The sequence below is a fragment of the Hemiscyllium ocellatum genome, chromosome 18, assembly GCF_020745735.1.
Source record: "Hemiscyllium ocellatum isolate sHemOce1 chromosome 18, sHemOce1.pat.X.cur, whole genome shotgun sequence".
In the NCBI taxonomy this organism is placed as follows: Eukaryota; Metazoa; Chordata; class Chondrichthyes; order Orectolobiformes; family Hemiscylliidae; genus Hemiscyllium; species Hemiscyllium ocellatum.
Genome location: NC_083418.1, coordinates 4738676 through 4755268, shown reverse-complemented (window position 1 = coordinate 4755268; position 16593 = coordinate 4738676). Strand labels below are relative to the sequence as shown.

At 45.1% G+C, this 16593-nt stretch overlaps 1 protein-coding gene across 1 annotated transcript in view; it reads left to right on the top strand.

Annotated features, from left to right (window-relative positions):
* LOC132824328 (phosphoribosylformylglycinamidine synthase-like) overlaps positions 1-16593 on the top strand; it is an 83183-nt gene that overhangs the window by 30722 nt on the left and 35868 nt on the right. The window contains 4 exon segments of the mRNA XM_060838675.1: positions 2511-2572; positions 4094-4255; positions 5052-5162; positions 12709-12840. Coding sequence (XP_060694658.1) covers positions 2511-2572; positions 4094-4255; positions 5052-5162; positions 12709-12840 — 467 coding nt within the window.

Genomic DNA, 16593 nt, shown 5'->3' with positions numbered 1-16593 from the left:
CTGGGGCTGCTCCCCCTCCCCCTTAAGGACCCGGAAAACACGATCAGCGACATCACGTACCCTTGCACCTGGGAGGCAACATACCAAACGTGAGTCCCTGTCGCCCCCACAAAACCGTCTGTCTGTACCCCTCACTATCGAGTCCCCAAGAACTATTGCTCTACCTTTCTCCACCCTACCCTTCTGAGCAACGGGGCCAGGCTCCGTGCCAGAGGCCTGAACCTCGTTGCTTGCCCCTGGTAAGTCATCCCCCCCACAAGTATCCAAAACGGTATACTTGTTCTTGAGGGGAATGACCGCAGGGGGTCCCTGCACTGGCTTCCTCCTCCCACTCCCCCTCACTGTCACCCATCTATCTTGAACTTTCGGAGTAACTACTTGCCTAAAGCTCCGATCTATGACCTCCTCTGCCTCCCGAATGATCCGCAGTTCATCCAACTCCAGCTCCAGTTCCCTAACACGGGTTTGGAGGAGCTGGAGATGGGTGCACTTCTTGCAAGTGTACTCAGCAGGGACGCTAATGGCTTCCCTCACCTCATACATGTTGCAAGAGGAACATTGCCCTCTCTTCACTGCCATCCCTCTAAAAGTAAGCTTTCCTTAAAAAAAAACAACAAAACCAACTAAATCTAAAGAAACAAACAAGGAAAATGCAGCACTTACCCGCTAGTCACAATTGGTCTTATTATTAGGTTAGAGGAGGTGGAAGGGTGGGAGGCACTACTCGTGTAGTGCCTCGGGTGACTCGCCTACGCGTTTAAATAAGGGGAGAAAAAAAACCTTACCCAAGTAACCTAGCGCGCCTTCCGGGTCTGCTACCGCTTTTTTTGAAAGAAAACTTTAAATTTTTAACTATTAAATAAACGACCAAACTTACCCACCAGCCGTCGCGAAGTCTTCCGAGAGACTCGAAGTCTTCCAAATACATGTATTTGGAAAGACAAGAACTGATTAACAATAGTCAACATGGCTTTGTGCTTGTGAAACCATGTTTCACAAAGTTTGATTGAGTTTTTTGAGGAAGTAACAAAGAGGATTGATGAGGGCAGAGCGGTTGATGTGGTCTATATGGACTTCAGTAATGCATTCAACAAGGTTCCCCATGGGAGTCTGATTAGCAAGGTTAGTTCTCGGGGAATACAGGGAGAACTAGCCATTTGGATACAGAGCTGGCTCAAAGGTAGAAGTCAGAGGATGGTGGTGAGGATTGTTTTTCAGACTGGAGGCCTGTGACCAGTGGAGTGCCACAAGGACCGGTGCTGGCTCCTCTACTTTTTGTCATTTGCATAAATGATTTAGATGCGAGCATAAGAGGTACTGTTGGGAAGTTTGCAGATGACATTGGAGGTGTAGTGGACAGCGACGAGGGTTACCTCAGATTACAACAGGATCTTGACCAGATGAGCTAATTGGCTGAGAAGTGGCAGATGGAGTTTAATTCAGATAAATGCGAGGTGCTGCATTTTGGGAAAGCAAACCTTAGCAGGATTTATACACTTAATGGTAAGGTCTTAGGGAGTGTTGCTGAACAAAGAGACCTTAGAGTGCAGGCTCATAGCTCCTTGAAAGTGGAGTCGCAGGTAGATAGGATAGTGAAGGCGGCGTTTGGTATGCTTTCCTTTATTGGTTAGAGTATGGAGTACAGGAATTGGGAGGTCATGTTGCGGCCATTGGTTAGGCCACTGTTGGAATATTGCATGCAATTCTGGTCTCCTTCCTGTCGGAAAGATGTTGTAAATCTTTTCTGAACCCTTTCAAGTTTCACAAGGATTTTGCCAGGTTTGGAGGATTTGAGCTATAGGGCAAGACTGAGGCTGGGAGCTGTTTTCCCTGGAGCATGGGAGGCAATGGGGTGACCTTATCGAGGTTTACAAAACTGAGGGGCATGGATAGGGTAAATAGGCAAAGTCTTTTCCCTTGGGTTGGGAAGTCCAGAACTAGAGGTCATTGGTATAGGGTGAAGGGGGAAGAATATAAAATAGACCAAAGGGGCAACTTTTTCACACAGAGGGTGGTACATGTATGGAATGAGCTGCCAGAGGATGTGGTGGAGGCTGGTACAATTGCAACATTTAAGAGGCATTGGGATGAGTATATGAATAGGAAGGGTTTGAGGGATATGAGCCGAGTGCTGGCAGGTGGGACGAGATTGGGTTGGGATCTCTGGTCGGCATGGATGGGTTGGACCGAAGGGTCAGTTTCCATGCTGTGCTTCTCTGACTCTATGACTCTAAGTACAGTGAGAGAATGAGAAAGGGTTCTGTCAGTGTGAATGAATGAGATGGAATTTGGTTCATTGGGATTGGTTACAATTGGAGTGAATGAGAAGGAGTTTGAATTCTTTAGAATCTTGTACAGTAAGAGTGAATGGGAAGGGATTTGGTTCAGTGGGATTGAGAGAATGAATGGGAGTGGTGTAGGGATTTTTTTTGTGCAGTTTGTTAGAGACTAGTTACTACAATCTGTATTTGGCTGGTATCAACAGCTGATGGTTTTGTTCTGCCGTGTAGGTAACGTGCTGAAGGAGCTAAGTGAGCCAGCTGGGGCCACGATTTACACCAGCAAATTCAAGGTGGGCACGTTGTTGATACAGTAAAGTGTTCGCAGCAATAAATTAAATGGAGGCAGCACAAGACTGAATGTGACCGATTGTGGGTTCAGATTTAGGGGCAGCATGGTGACTCAGTGCTTAGCATTGCTGTCTCTCAGCACCAAGATCCCAGGTTCAATTCCAGCCTCGGGTAACTGTCTGTGTGGAGTTTGCACATTCTCCCTGTGTCTGTGTGGATTTCCTCCGTGTGCTCCAATTTCATCTCCCAGTCCAAAGATGTGCATGTCAGGTAAATTGGACATGAGAAATTGCCCGTAGTGTTAGGTGCACCTTTCAGAGAGAAATGGGACAGGGTGGGTACTCTTCGGAAGTTCAGTGTGGACTTGTTGGGCCGAAAGACCTGTTTCCACACTGTAGGGAATCTAATCTAATCTAATCTCACTGCTGACTCATTCTCGAAAAGCAAGTCATGATGAGCACAGAAAAGGGATGACCAAGGCTCTCTGTCCATTTCATTTTCCCTGATTACCCCTGCATGTTTATTCCCTCAAGTAAAATTGCAGATCTCCTCTCATCAGCTCTGTGCTTAAAAATGTAATAGCCATTAACTGAATAAAACATTTCTTCTTCATATTACCCCTGTATCTCTTACGCAAATGCTGAAATCTGAGTTTCATCGTCTTTCAACATCACTATAAGCTAATGGTATTGCAGTCCCTGTTGAGACTGATAACTCAGATACTTGAAATCCTAGTAACCAACTACACAAGATTCCAATTTTTAAGATGTTACTGTAGCACACAAACTAAAACCAGCAGTGGTTAACCATTTTCAGTGGAGCTTGTATTGTAAAATAATTTACAGCAACCAACAATCTCTTGCTACTTGTAATTATACGGTGCCTTTAACAGACACGCAGTTCTGTCATAACCAATTGAAAGTGAACCTGACGGCATTCTGTCATTATACTTTTACAGTTGGGCAACATCTGATGCCTGCACCTACTTCTGTTGTGAAATTATCATGGGGATTTTCTCCATAACCAAAATTAGGCCTATGGTCCAATTTCATTTAAACACTCTGTTGTGTCCTTTCTCTGCCTGTCTCAAGTTCCCACCTCTTCTCTCCCCATCTTCTGCACCTGCCTACTACAGTTGCTGTTCTCCAATCGTCTAACATCCCTGTGTTTTGGGGACACAGTGATTATGGCAAGTTGTCTCACAATATTCACCCCTGCTATTCTCATCAAGTTGAGATACAAGCCATCCAGTCGAAGTGACCGATTTACCCTTCAGATCAACAGTCTTTGCATTAAATCTCACTCGGTTTTTGCACAATCCAGTGCCTTCACTTCCTTCACACCTGATATTTTGTCAGATTCCTCTTAGTGAGAAAACATATACAGCACATATTTAAGTATTCTTACCTTGCACTGAACCTCCAAACATAGGGTCAATGATGACCCATGTTCCCCATCATTGAAGGTGGGAGATGCCTCTAGGATTTGAATATTGCCCTTGACTACGTTTGCTGTCATTGAAGGTTGGTGATCCGACCCTGAGTGTGCTCGAGCTGTGGGGAGCTGAGTATCAAGAATCAAATGCTCTTCTAATGCGCTCCAAGGACTCAGCATTTCTCCAAGCCATCTGTGATCGCGAGAAATGTCCAGTCGATTTTGTGGGTAAAATAACAGGAGATGGAAAGGTGAGTGAAACCTCTTTCTCAGGCAACTGTCTATGTGGAGTTTGCACATTCTCCCCATGTTTGCGTGGGTTTCCTCTGGGTGCTCCAGTTTCCTCCCACAGTCCAAAAATGTGCAGGCTAGGTGAATTGGCCATGCTAAATTGCCCATAGCTTTAGGTGAAGGGGTAAACATAGAGGAATGGGTCTGGGTGGGTTGCTGTTCAAAGGATTGGTGTGGACTTGTTGGGCAGAAGGGCCTGTTTCCACAGTAAGTAATCTAATCTAATCTAATCACTACGGTGGGAGGCTGGTGCTGGGATTGGCAGATGGAGTCAGACTTTCCATTTGTTTTGGGGAGGTGTGAAATGGGGATCAGTCAGGGATCTGAGCTCAGTGTTGGGGGGGGGGGGGGTGGGGGGGGTTGGGAATCTATGCGAGTTTGGATTAGTGTGTAGCGGTGGGAGATGGTGGCGAGCAGGACTGAGTGTGGGGATTAAGATGTGGGCATTGGGATCAGTGCAGGCAGGATTAGTGTGGAGATGGGGATCGGAGCAGGACACCGGGATTGGGATGTGACCATTGAGATTCATTATGCGGGTGTCTGTAGGGGAAATAATTCACAGGGAAGGACACACAGAAATTGGCTGTCATAGAGTAGTGTGGTTACCATTGATTGGCTGCTCCTGGAAAGGATGGGCTGTGATTTGTTGGGAACGGGAACTAAGCTGCAATTAGCTGCCCAAGTGGGGTTCTCCATATGGAGAAGCCAGGACTGTAGGCTGAGTGGTTTGATAGAACAGACGATGTTGTTTTACAGATTGTGCTGGTTGATGATCGGGACTCAGCAGCGAAATCAGAGCTGAGCCAACGAGCAGCTCATCCTGTGGATCTCAAGCTTGACTGGGTCCTAGGAAAAATGCCCCAGAAGGTAAGGAAAAGGGGATTTTGATATAGGGGAGGCAAGGTGAGCTTTCATCAGTTTTCAAGGTCAGGATCCAGCCAGTGAAGAGGCTACAGAACATACTAATTGTCGTTGTTCATTCACAATTAGCAGCTGGGCTGTGTGTGTCCCCAGGGGTGCACAGAATGGGCATTGGGGAGAGTGGATCCAGATTATCCCCGATTTCTCAAATCATCTGTATGGTAAGATAACCTCTGCAGAATCCCAAATGCTGCTTGTAACCCCAGTATTGTTCTGACTAGTCTAGTCAGTTTCGGTTAGTGGTAACCCCCAGGATGTAGGTAATGGGCATTCAGTGACAGCAAACCATTTGAACGTGCAAAGAGATTTATCCTCATTTGCTATCCCCTCCAGTCCAGAAGAAAGGAAAAATGAAAGACGAATTGAGCAGCGGAGAGAGAACCCAGGCTTTATGTATCAGCAGAAAGCGAGTTGTATCTAACAGCTTCAACTCCAAAAACTCTAACTTCAACAACTGAAAGCAAGGCTAAAACCCTGGCTGTGTGTGAGCCTGACGCCACCCACCCATACTTCTTTTGCCCTTTTTGTTTTAAGTTTTTAAATAAAACTCAAAGCTATTTGCTCTGCATTCCACGGAGCAGGCACCCCACCACCAGGTTACTACAACTCCCTTGAAGAGAACCAGAACTGACACCTTCCCCTTAGAGGCACATAGAGTTATAGAGATGTACAGCATGGAAACAGATCGTTCAGTCCAACCCATCCATGCCAACCAGATATCCCAACCCAATCTAGTCCCACCTGCCAGCACACGGCCCATATCCCTGTAACCCTTCCTATTCATTTACCCATCCAAATGCCTTTTAAATGTTGCAATTGTGCCAGCATCCACAACTTCCTCTGGCAGTTCATTCCGTACCCATACCACCCTCTGTGTGAAAAAGTTGCCCCTATATCTTAGGTCTCACCCAAAACCTATACCCTCTAGTTCTGGAATCCCCAACCCCAATGAAAAGACTTTGCCTATTTACCTTATCCATGCCCCTCATAATTTTGTAAACGTCTATGAGGTCACCCCTTAGCCTCCGACGTTCCAGGGAACGCAGCCCCAGCCTGTTCAGCCTCTCCCTATAGCTCAAATCCTCCAACCCTGGCAACATTCTTATAAATCTTTCTGAACCCTTTCAAGTTTTACAACATCTTTCTGATAGGAAAGAGACCAGAATTGCACGCAATATTCCAACAGTGGCCTAACCAATGTCCTGTACAGCTGCAACATACCCACCTCTATCACTTCATCTGGCAGTTCATTCTCTCAATGTACCTAACTTCTGTGTGAAAAGATTGCCCCTCAGGTCCCTTTTAAATCTTTCTCCTCTCACCTTAAACCTATGCCTTCTAGTTTTGGACTCATTCACTAAAGTATCTTGGCTATTCACCTTATTTATGCCCCTCGTGATATTATAAACCTGCAAAAAGCAGGCCCTCAGCCTCCTGTGTACCAGGGAAGAAAAGTCCCAGCTTATCCCGCCTGTTCTTATCACTCAAACTCTTCAGTCTTTGTTGCGTTTTTGTCTTTTTTTTTGCACCCTTTCCAGTTTCATAATATCTTTCCTAAAGCAGGGCAACCGGAAAAGCGCACAGTACTCCAGAAATGTCTTGTCCAGTCACAACATGGTGTCCCAATTCCTGTATTCGATGCTCTGATCGATGAAGGCTAGTGTGTCAAATGCTGACTTCACCACCCTGTTTACCTGTGACACAACTTTCATGGGACCTGCTCCCCTAGATCTCTCTATTCGACAGCACTCCCTGGGGTACCACCATTAACTGTGGAAGTTCTGCCCTGGTTTGTCTTACCAAAGTGTGACATGGAACAGCACAGCGCAAGAAAGGGCCCTTTGGCACGTGATGTTGTGCCGAACATGATGCCAAATCAAACTAAACCCTTCTGCCTGCCCTTGGTCCATGTCCCTCCATTCCATGCATATTTATGTGCTTATCTTAAAGTCCCTAATTGCTCCTTTGCCCTTATTGTATCTGCCTCCACCATTATTGTTGACAGACTGTGTTTTTTAAAAAAAAATTGTAACTCATGTCTCCTTTGAACTCACCACCTTCCCCCCCACCCCCCACACCACACCACACCACACCACACCTCCTGAACATGACCGACAGGCCTGCAGGGGCTGACCAAACCTCCCAGTCACCCGTCCATTTTAATCTCCTTTCCCAGCATAACTATCCTTGGCCGCCTCCATTGTCACAATGAGCCACACTGCACATTGGAGGAACAACAACACCTAGTCCACCTGGGCAGCCTACAGCCCAGAGGACTCAACATTGAGTTCTCCGATTTCAAATAACCTCCCTTCCTATCCCCCGACTCCCTTTTCAGCCCCTCCCCCCTCCTTCCACTCCCTGACACCAATCGGATTCAAGCCAGGTTGTACCCTCTACCTGTCATCACTTGTCCCCGCTTCACCACTTAAAAATGTGTTGCTGGAAAAGCGCAGCAGGTCAGGCAGCATTAAAGGAACAGGAGAATCAATGTTTCGGGCATAAGCCCTTCAGGATTCCTGAAGAAGGGCTTATGCCCGAAACGTTGATTCACCTGTTCCTTTGCTGACCTGATCTGCTGTGCTTTTCCAGCAACACATTTTTAAGCTCTGATCTCCAGCATCTGCAGTCCTCACTCTCCCCACTTCACCACCCAGCCCCCACCACTCTCTTTATCTACAGTTCCACCTACACCCATCCCCAGTCCTGAAGAAGGGTTACACACGAAATGTTGACTTCTGCACTTCCAGATGCTGCCTGGTTTGCTGTGTTCTTTCAGCCTCCTGCTTACCGACTTGCGATTCTCTTTAACTCTACTTGGCAAGAGCATTTCATGGCACCTTCTTTCTCTCCTAGTTCCTTTCTTGCCTAATGTTTCTCATGGGCCCTGTCCGATTTTAGTTTCCTAAACCTTACATGTGCTGCTTCTTTCCTTTTGACTTAATTCACAACCTCTCTCATTTCCAAGAGTCCCTTACCTTGCCATCCTTGTCCTTCTTTCTCAGTGGAACATGCCAGACTTGAACTCTACCAGCAGGTCTTTAAACAGTTTCCACATGACAAATATGGAATTGCTTGATAACATCTCCTCCCAATTCACACTTCCTAGCTCCTGCCTAATGCTGATGTAATTTGCCCTCCCCCAGTCGAGAACCTTCTTACAAGATCCTGACATCCTTTTTCATAGCTATCTTAGAACTTGACTTGTGGCCACTGTTTCCAAAATGCTGTCCCACTTGGCCAGAATCATGAGCCAACACAATGATCTATATAACGCCTCCTCGAGCTGGACTATCTAATACTAATTTCAAAAAGCCCTCTTGGATGCACTAAACAAAGCCTCTTGCTGATAGGGAGTCGCAGTCAATCTTGGGGAAGTTGAAGTCACCCACGATGATATTTTACCTGCCTGCACATTTGCTCCACAATCTTTTGGTGGCTGTTTGGAGGCTTATAGTATAAGCCTATCAGAATGTTTGCACCCGCCTTATTTTTGAGCTGTACCCATACTGCGTCAGTGGATGAGCCTTCCAGCATGTCCTCTGTGTGCAGATGTAACATTCTCCCTGGTTAGTAATGCAACTCCTCCACCTCTTTTACCTTTCTCCTTGTCTCCTGTAAAACAACGAAACCCTGGAACGTTGAGCAACCAGTCCTGTCCCTCCCTCAACTAAGTCTCTGTAATGGCCACACCATCATAGTCCCGTGTACTGCCCCAGGCTCTAAGCTCATCTGCCTTACCGATAATACTCCTTGCACTGAAATAAACATACTTCAGCCCGCTAGTACAATGGTGCTCACTTACCTGTCTCTGCCTATCCTTTCATTTTGATTTACTGATCTTGGCATTTACCTTCCCCTCAATCCCTGCACTTGCTGACCTGCTGCTCTGGTTCCCAACCCCCTGTCACTCGAGTTTGAAACCTCCCAAGTAGATCTGCAACATCTTGCATTTATCTAAATTAAACTCAGTCTACCTTTCCTTGGCCCAGTTGATCAAGATACTTAAGACAACCTTCTTCATCATCCACTATGCCACTAATTTTGGTGTCATCTGCAAACTTAATAATCATTCCTCTGATATTTTCATTCAAATCGTTTATATAAATGATGAGCAACTACAGACACTGCTGCGATCCTTGTGGCACACCGCTGGTCACAGGCCTCCAATCTGAACAACCCCCGTATCACCACCCTCTGTCTCCTATCGTCAAGCTATTTTTATATCCAATTGGCTAGTGGTCTCGACTAACCAGTCTACCATGCGGACCCTTATCAAAGGCCTGTCATGTGGACAACTTCTACCGCTCTGCCTCCATCTATCTTCCTAATCACCTCACAAAAAAACTTAATCGCCTCTCACAAACCTGATTTCCTATGTGCACAGCCATGCTGACTATCCCTAATCAGTCCCTGTCTTTCAAAACGCATGTAGATTTCTCTGTCAGTATCTCCTACAACAACTTACCCACCACTGACGTCAGGCTCACCGGTCTGTAGTTCCTTGACTCGTCGTTGCAGCCTTTCTTGCGGAAAGGCACAACATTAGCCACCCTCCAGTCTTCCAGCACCTTACCCGTGACTACCAATGATTCAAAAATATCCCTTCGGGGTCTTGCAAGTTCTTCTCTAGCTTCCCACAATGTCCTGGACTATACTTGATCAAGTTTGAGAGATTTATCTACCTTTATGCATTTTAAGAGCTCCCGCACCTCCTTTTCTGTAATGTGGACTCTTTGAGACATCGCTGCTTATTTCTGAGTTCCCTAGCTTTTGTGTCTTTCTCCATAGTAGATCTTAATGCGAATTTTTTGTATATCGCCCAACTCCTACGGTTCCCCAAAAAATGGCCTTGTCGATCTTTAAGGGTTCCTGTTCCCTTTCTTGTTGTTCTTTCGCCCTTAATATAATTGTCGAATCTCCTTGGATTTCCCTTAACCTTATCTGCCAAGGCTATCTCATGTCCCTTTTTGACTTCCTGATTTTCCTCTCGAGTGTTCTCTTCCACGACCTACGCTCACGGGTTCATTTCATTCCAGCTGTCTATACCTAACATACGATTCCTTATTTTTCTTGAACAGGGCCTCAATTTCTCCAGTCATGCAGTGTTCCCTATTCCTGCCGACCTTGCCATTCACATTAACAAGAACAGACTTACCTTCATTGATCAGAACTTTTCAGAATAAGATTGGGAAGTCATGTTAAAATTGTCCTGGACATTTTTGAGACCAGTTCTGGTTGCCCACTTGCATGAAGGATATTATTAAGCTGGAGAGGATTCAGAAGAGATTTACCAGGCTGGATGTGGATGATTTGAGTTATAAGGAAAGGCTGGAGAGACCAGGACTTCTTTCCACCGGAGTGTAAGAGGTTGAGAGGTGACCTAATGGAAGTATCTACAACAGTGAGAGTTAACGGTTGTTGAATTTCACCCAGGATCAGGGCACATTTTGAAGGTCAGAGGAGAGAGTTGGTTAAAAATTTTGTCTCATGGTTTTTTTTATATAATGGGTGTTGTGCGTGTGAAATGAACTTCCTGAGGAAACTGAGGATGTGAGTACAATCACATCATTTAAAAGACATTTGGATATGTACATGAATCGGAAAGATTTGGAGGGATATGGGCCAGGGGCAGTCAGATGGGACTAGTTTAGTTTGGGATTATGGTCACCATGGACTGGTTAGACTGAAGGGTCAGTTTCCATGCTATGTGACTCTATGCTTTCCCTGAACTCATGTTATCTTACTTTTGAAATCCTCCCACTTGCCAGATGTCCCTTTACCTGCGAACAGCCTCCCCCAGTCAACCTTTCAAAGTTCCTCTCTGAGCTCATCAAAACTGGCCTTGCCCCAGTTTAGAACTTTGGCTTGTGGACCAGGCCTGTCCTTGTCCATAACCATTCCCTTAACGCTATGGCAGTCCCAGTCTATGTTTGGAGAGTTAAAATCCCCTACTATTACAACCCTATTATTCTTTTAGCTGTCAGCACTTTTCCTATGTATTTACTGCTCCGTTTGCTGCTGCCTATCCGTGGGACACTATTGTATGTAGTGAGCACCCCCTCCTTATTTCTCAATTCCACCCATATAGCTTCATTTAAGAATCCCTTGGACATATCCTCTTACGTACTGCCATGATGTTTTCCCTAACCAAAATTGCCATTCCCCCAGCTCGACAGCCTCCAATTCTATCCTTCCTATCACATCTGTATCCCTGGAACATGGAGCTGCCAGTCCTACACCTTCCTCAGCCATGTAACAATTATAATCTCCCCGTCCATCCGTGCCCTGAATTCAATCTGCTGGGCCTCTTCCATTGAAATAAATGCAGTTTCATTCATCAATCTTTTGGCTCTGCTGTAAGGCAGGGTTACAGTCGTGGTACCGAAGACCTGGCTGCTGCTGTTATTTTCTCTTGAGGCACTGTTCTCCTCCTCGTCCTCGTCCTCCTCCTCCACCCCCTCCCTCCCTGCTGCAGGAACAACTGTACCTGTCTGTCTCTCCAATCGATCGCCCATTTACTGACTGAACCTGTGCTGGCACTACCTCCCTGAAACTGTTATCTATCACACTGTCTGCTTCCTGTATGTTCCTCGGTGCCTCCAACAGCTGCTCTAGCCGATCTCTGTGGTCTGAGAGCAGCTACAGCTAAAAATGCTTCTCGCAGGCATTTATTTTAAAAATCTATTCCTGTCGAGAGTGTAGTTTTGCTGATGGATGTGCCATATTTCCATCCAAGAATTGAAGGAAGAGATCACTCTATCATCACAACCTGGAATTTCCATATCTTGCCCTTAGAATTGCGATACTGAGCAATTTGCAAGGTATACCTGCAGCATTACTTGACATTGGGAAGATTTAATCTGGATAATTGAGAGGTGATGCATTTCAGAAGGTCTAATGCAGCAGAGGAATATGCAGTATATGTCAGAACCCTTAGAAGCATTAACATACAGAGGGATCCAGTCATATAGGTCTGCAGTGTCCTGAAGATGGCAGGCAATACAAGTGGAGGCCATAGTGAAAAGGTAAATGGCATTCTTGCCATTATCAGTTGGGACATAAAGTATAAAAATTGGCAAGTAATGTTACATCTGTACAGTTTGGCCGCCCACAATCCCAGAGGTATGTGAAGGCTTCGTATAGGTAAGGTTTAACCGGTATCAGCCTGCTTTGGAAGTTATTAGCTTGGAGGAGGAATTGGACAAACTTGGTTTGTTTTCACTTGAACGTCAGAGACTGAGGGTGCCTGATAGAGGTTTACAAAATTGTGGGGGATGGATTGTCGGTGTCTATTTCGCAGGGTATAAATGGGGCATAAGTTTAAGGTAGAAGGGGCAGGGGGGCAGTATAAAGGAGTTGACAGACAAGCTTTGTGTAAAGAGCGGTAAATATCTGGAATGGAGGTGGCAAAAGGAGGTTGTAAAAACAGAATAACAATGTTGGTGTTTTCTTGCATCTCCCTTCACTCTGCATGTCTTTCTTTCTTCAGGAGTTCATACTGAATCGGGCAAAGCCTGACCTTAAACCCTTGATCCTTCCTGACAACCTTACAGTGAAGGATGCTCTGAGCCGTGTACTACGACTGCCGTCTGTTGCAAGCAAGAGATATCTGACTAATAAGGTAAGGTGGAGTGACCAAAGAATCAGGAGGGTCTGAGATGGAATATGCAGGTGCCACTGGGGATAGGGCGGGTCTGTTCCAGGTTGGAGGTTTGCAGGGTCTACTGCATAATGTATTTGCTGTTTGACAAGGAGACTTATTGTGGCTCAGAAAGAGATGGATTTGGATTTAGCTGGGCAGAATCTGAGTTGGTTGCCATTTGTGGTTTGGTACTGGAGGAGGAAAGGAGGTTTCAGGTTTGAAGAGTGCTTTGTTTTATTCACTCCCAGAATGTGGGGGTTGCTACATAGACCGGCATTTATTGCCCATCTAATATGGTGCTAGAGAAGGTGTTGAGCTGCTCTCTTGAACCTGTGCAGTTCTAGTACAAGCAATGCATTTTGGGATAGAGTTCTAGAATTTTGACCCAGTGACCGTGATGGTTTGGAAACAGGGTTTCAAGTTGAGCAGGAAGTTTCAGTTAGTGGTATTTCCATGCATCAGTTGCTGTTATGGTTCTGGAGGTAGGTAGTGGAATTGGAATGTGTTGTCATGGGGGCATTGATGAGTTGCTGCTGTACCACTTGCAGATGGGATGCATTGCTGCCACAGTGTGTTGACGATGGAATGTCATGGGTGAGGTGTTAGTTCTGTGGCTGCTTTGTCCTAGCTTGTTGAAAATTATTGCGTAATGTTTGAATCTCTTGATTTTTATGCAATCTTTAATATGGACTGAAATTGGGAAAAGGACTGTGAAAGGAATTCCTGTACTTTTTTAAAAAGCAAGCTTGCCATAGGGTGATGATTAAACTGTTGTTTGTTCAAACTGTGGGAGAAGTTTAGTTGCAGCCAAACGCTCACAAGGGATGTTTACAGAATAAGAATTGGCTAGCCACAAGTAGCTGAGTGGTCAGTGGAATGGTGACTGGCCTTCTGTAAGTCAACAACATGATTGACTACCCATTGGCTGAACAGTTTGAGATGTGGCTGAGATAAATGCTGAGAAGGGAAGGTGGTGTCCTTTTTACTGTAGTGACTAACACCTAATACCTGAAGAAAGCCAGTTTGTTATCCTCACCGATTTTTGTGCGCTGTTATTTTTATTTTTAACCAATAAGTCAGAGGTCTTAGAATTTGTGAACCAGTTGGTCTGTACCTCCTGCAAGGATGTGTCTGTAGGCGGAATATGTCTGGTGTTTAACTGGTAGTCATATGTTAACAGTTCATGTCAATAGCTAGAATCCATTTACTGTAAGTAGTAACTTTTTTTTGTACTGAATGATTCTAACTTCCCCAGTGTTTACTGGGACTCCCTCAGTGAAGTGGAATTGAAAAGGTGTTGTGGTTCTGTTCGCCGAGCTGGGAGTTTTTCTTGCAAATGTTTCGTCCCCTTTCTAGGTGAAATCTTCAGTGCTTGGGAGCCTCCTGTGAAGCACTTCTGTGCTGATTCCTCTGGCATTTATACTGGTTTGAATCTGCCGCTTCCGGTTGTCAGTTGCTGTCCGCTGCAGTGGCCGATATATAGGGTCTAGGTCGATGTGTCTGTTGATGGAATTTGTGAATGAGTGCCATGCCTCTAGGAATTCCCTGGCTGTTCTCTGTTTGGCCCGCCCTATAATAGTGGTGTTGTCCCAATCGAATTTGTGTTGTTTGTCATCTGAGTGTATGGCTACTACGGATAGCTGGTTGTGTCGTTTCGTGGCTAGTTGGTGTTCATGGATGCGGATTGTTAGCTGTCTTCCTGTTTGTCCTATGTAGTGTTTTGTGCAGTCCTTGCATGGGATTTTGTACACTAATTGAAAAGGTGTGTCCAAGGGGGTTTCTTGAAACAATATGTAGATAGTCCAATGGGAGAACTGGGTATAACCAGACAATGATTCTGGCCAATTGATTGAAGTTTCTTTGGAGGACCATTTTGGGAACAGTGATCATAACTTTTCAGTTTTAAGATGGTTATGGATAAGGTTTTGTGTGAAAGTGCTAATTTGAGGGGGAGGCTAATGACATCAGCATTATGCAGGAACCAGAGGAATTAGATTAAGGTTATCTGTTTAAGCACGTGGCATGCAAGTGTTTTAAACATCAATTGATCAGAATTCAGGAACAGCATGTTCTTGTGAGGGTAAAAGATTACAATGGCAAGATACAGGAGCCCTGGATGACAAGTAATGTTGAAACTTGTGTCAAAAGTAAAAGGAAGCATGTGAGAGGTTTAGGGAACTGAAATCGGACTAGCCCCGAAGGGTTCAGAAAAGATTTACAAGGATGTTGCCAGGGTTGGAGGATTTGAGCTATAGGGAGAGGCTGAACAGGCTGGGACTGTTTTCCCTAGAGCGTTGGAGGCTGAGGGGTGACCTTATTGACGTTTACAAAATTAAGGGGCATGGATAAGTAGACAAAATCATTTCTCTGGGGTCAGGGAGTCTTGAACTAGAGGGCATAGGTTTAGGGTGAGAGGGGAAAGATATCAAAAGAGATCTTAGGGGCAACTTTTTCACGCAGAGGGTGGTGAGTATAAGGAATGAGCTGCCAGATGAAATGGGGGAGGCTGGTACAATTGCAACATTTAAAAGGCATCTGGATGGGCATATAAATAGAAAGGGTTTGGAGGGATATGTGCCATGTGCTGGCAGTTGGGACTAGATTGGGTTGGGATATCTGGTCGGCATGGACGGGTTGGACCGAAAGGTCTGTTTCCATACTGTAAATCTCTATGATTCCATAATATAAAGGAAGATGGAAAGAATTTAAACAAGGAATTAGGAGGACTAAAAGGGGTCATGAAATTTCCTTGCCAAGTAAAGGAGAATCCTGAGGCTTTTTCATTATATATGAGGAGCAAAATGATGGAAGTGATTAAAACCAAAGCACAATCGTCCAGTAAGCCTAACATCAATGGTTGGGAAACTTCTGAAGAAAATTCTGAGGCAGAACTTATTTCATCTTGGAGAAATGAGAATTAATCAAGGGTGACCAACATGGATTTGTCAGGGAGAGGTCACATATTCAGGTTTGTTTAGCATTTGGAGGTGGTGACTGGATGTGTGGCTGAGGGTCATGCAACTGATGAATGTCATTATGACCTTTGACAGTGAATGGCATGAAAGACTAATGAAGAAACTAAGACCCCTTGGGATCAGAGGCAGTTTTGTAAATTCAATTTTAATTTGACTAAGTGACAGGAGGCAAAAGGGCAGAGGTTTTTTTTTTAGAACGTAGAACAGTACAGCGCGGAACAGGCCCTTCGGCCCTCGATGTTGCGCCGGCCTGTGAACTATTCTCAGCTCGTCCCCCTACACTATCACATCATCATCCATGTCAAACACAGGCTGAAAGCCTTTGTTGAATGGTGTGTGGCTGGTGCAGTGCTGGACCACTTTTTGTAATATGTATTAATGATTTATATGTGAATAAAGAAGGCTTTTTGGTGACAAATCGTCTGAAAAGGAACCTTCCAGCTCAGCAAGCAAACTTACATCCAGGTTTTTTGGTTAATTCAGACATGACATAAACATCGGTCTGATAAAAAGCAACGAGGAAAATTTTTGATGACAGGAAGAAATAGACAGGCTGGTCGAATGGCCAGAACAGTTGCAGAGAAAACTTTCAATTTCTTGGAGTACATGCTGAACGGTCAAAACCTCAGTAGTAGTAGATCACCAGCACCTTGATATGTATGTGCATAGGTCCATGATCGAAACAGAACATGTGACTAGAGTAGTTAAGAAGGCACGTAGGATACTTTATTCGACGAGGCATTGAATACAAGACGTT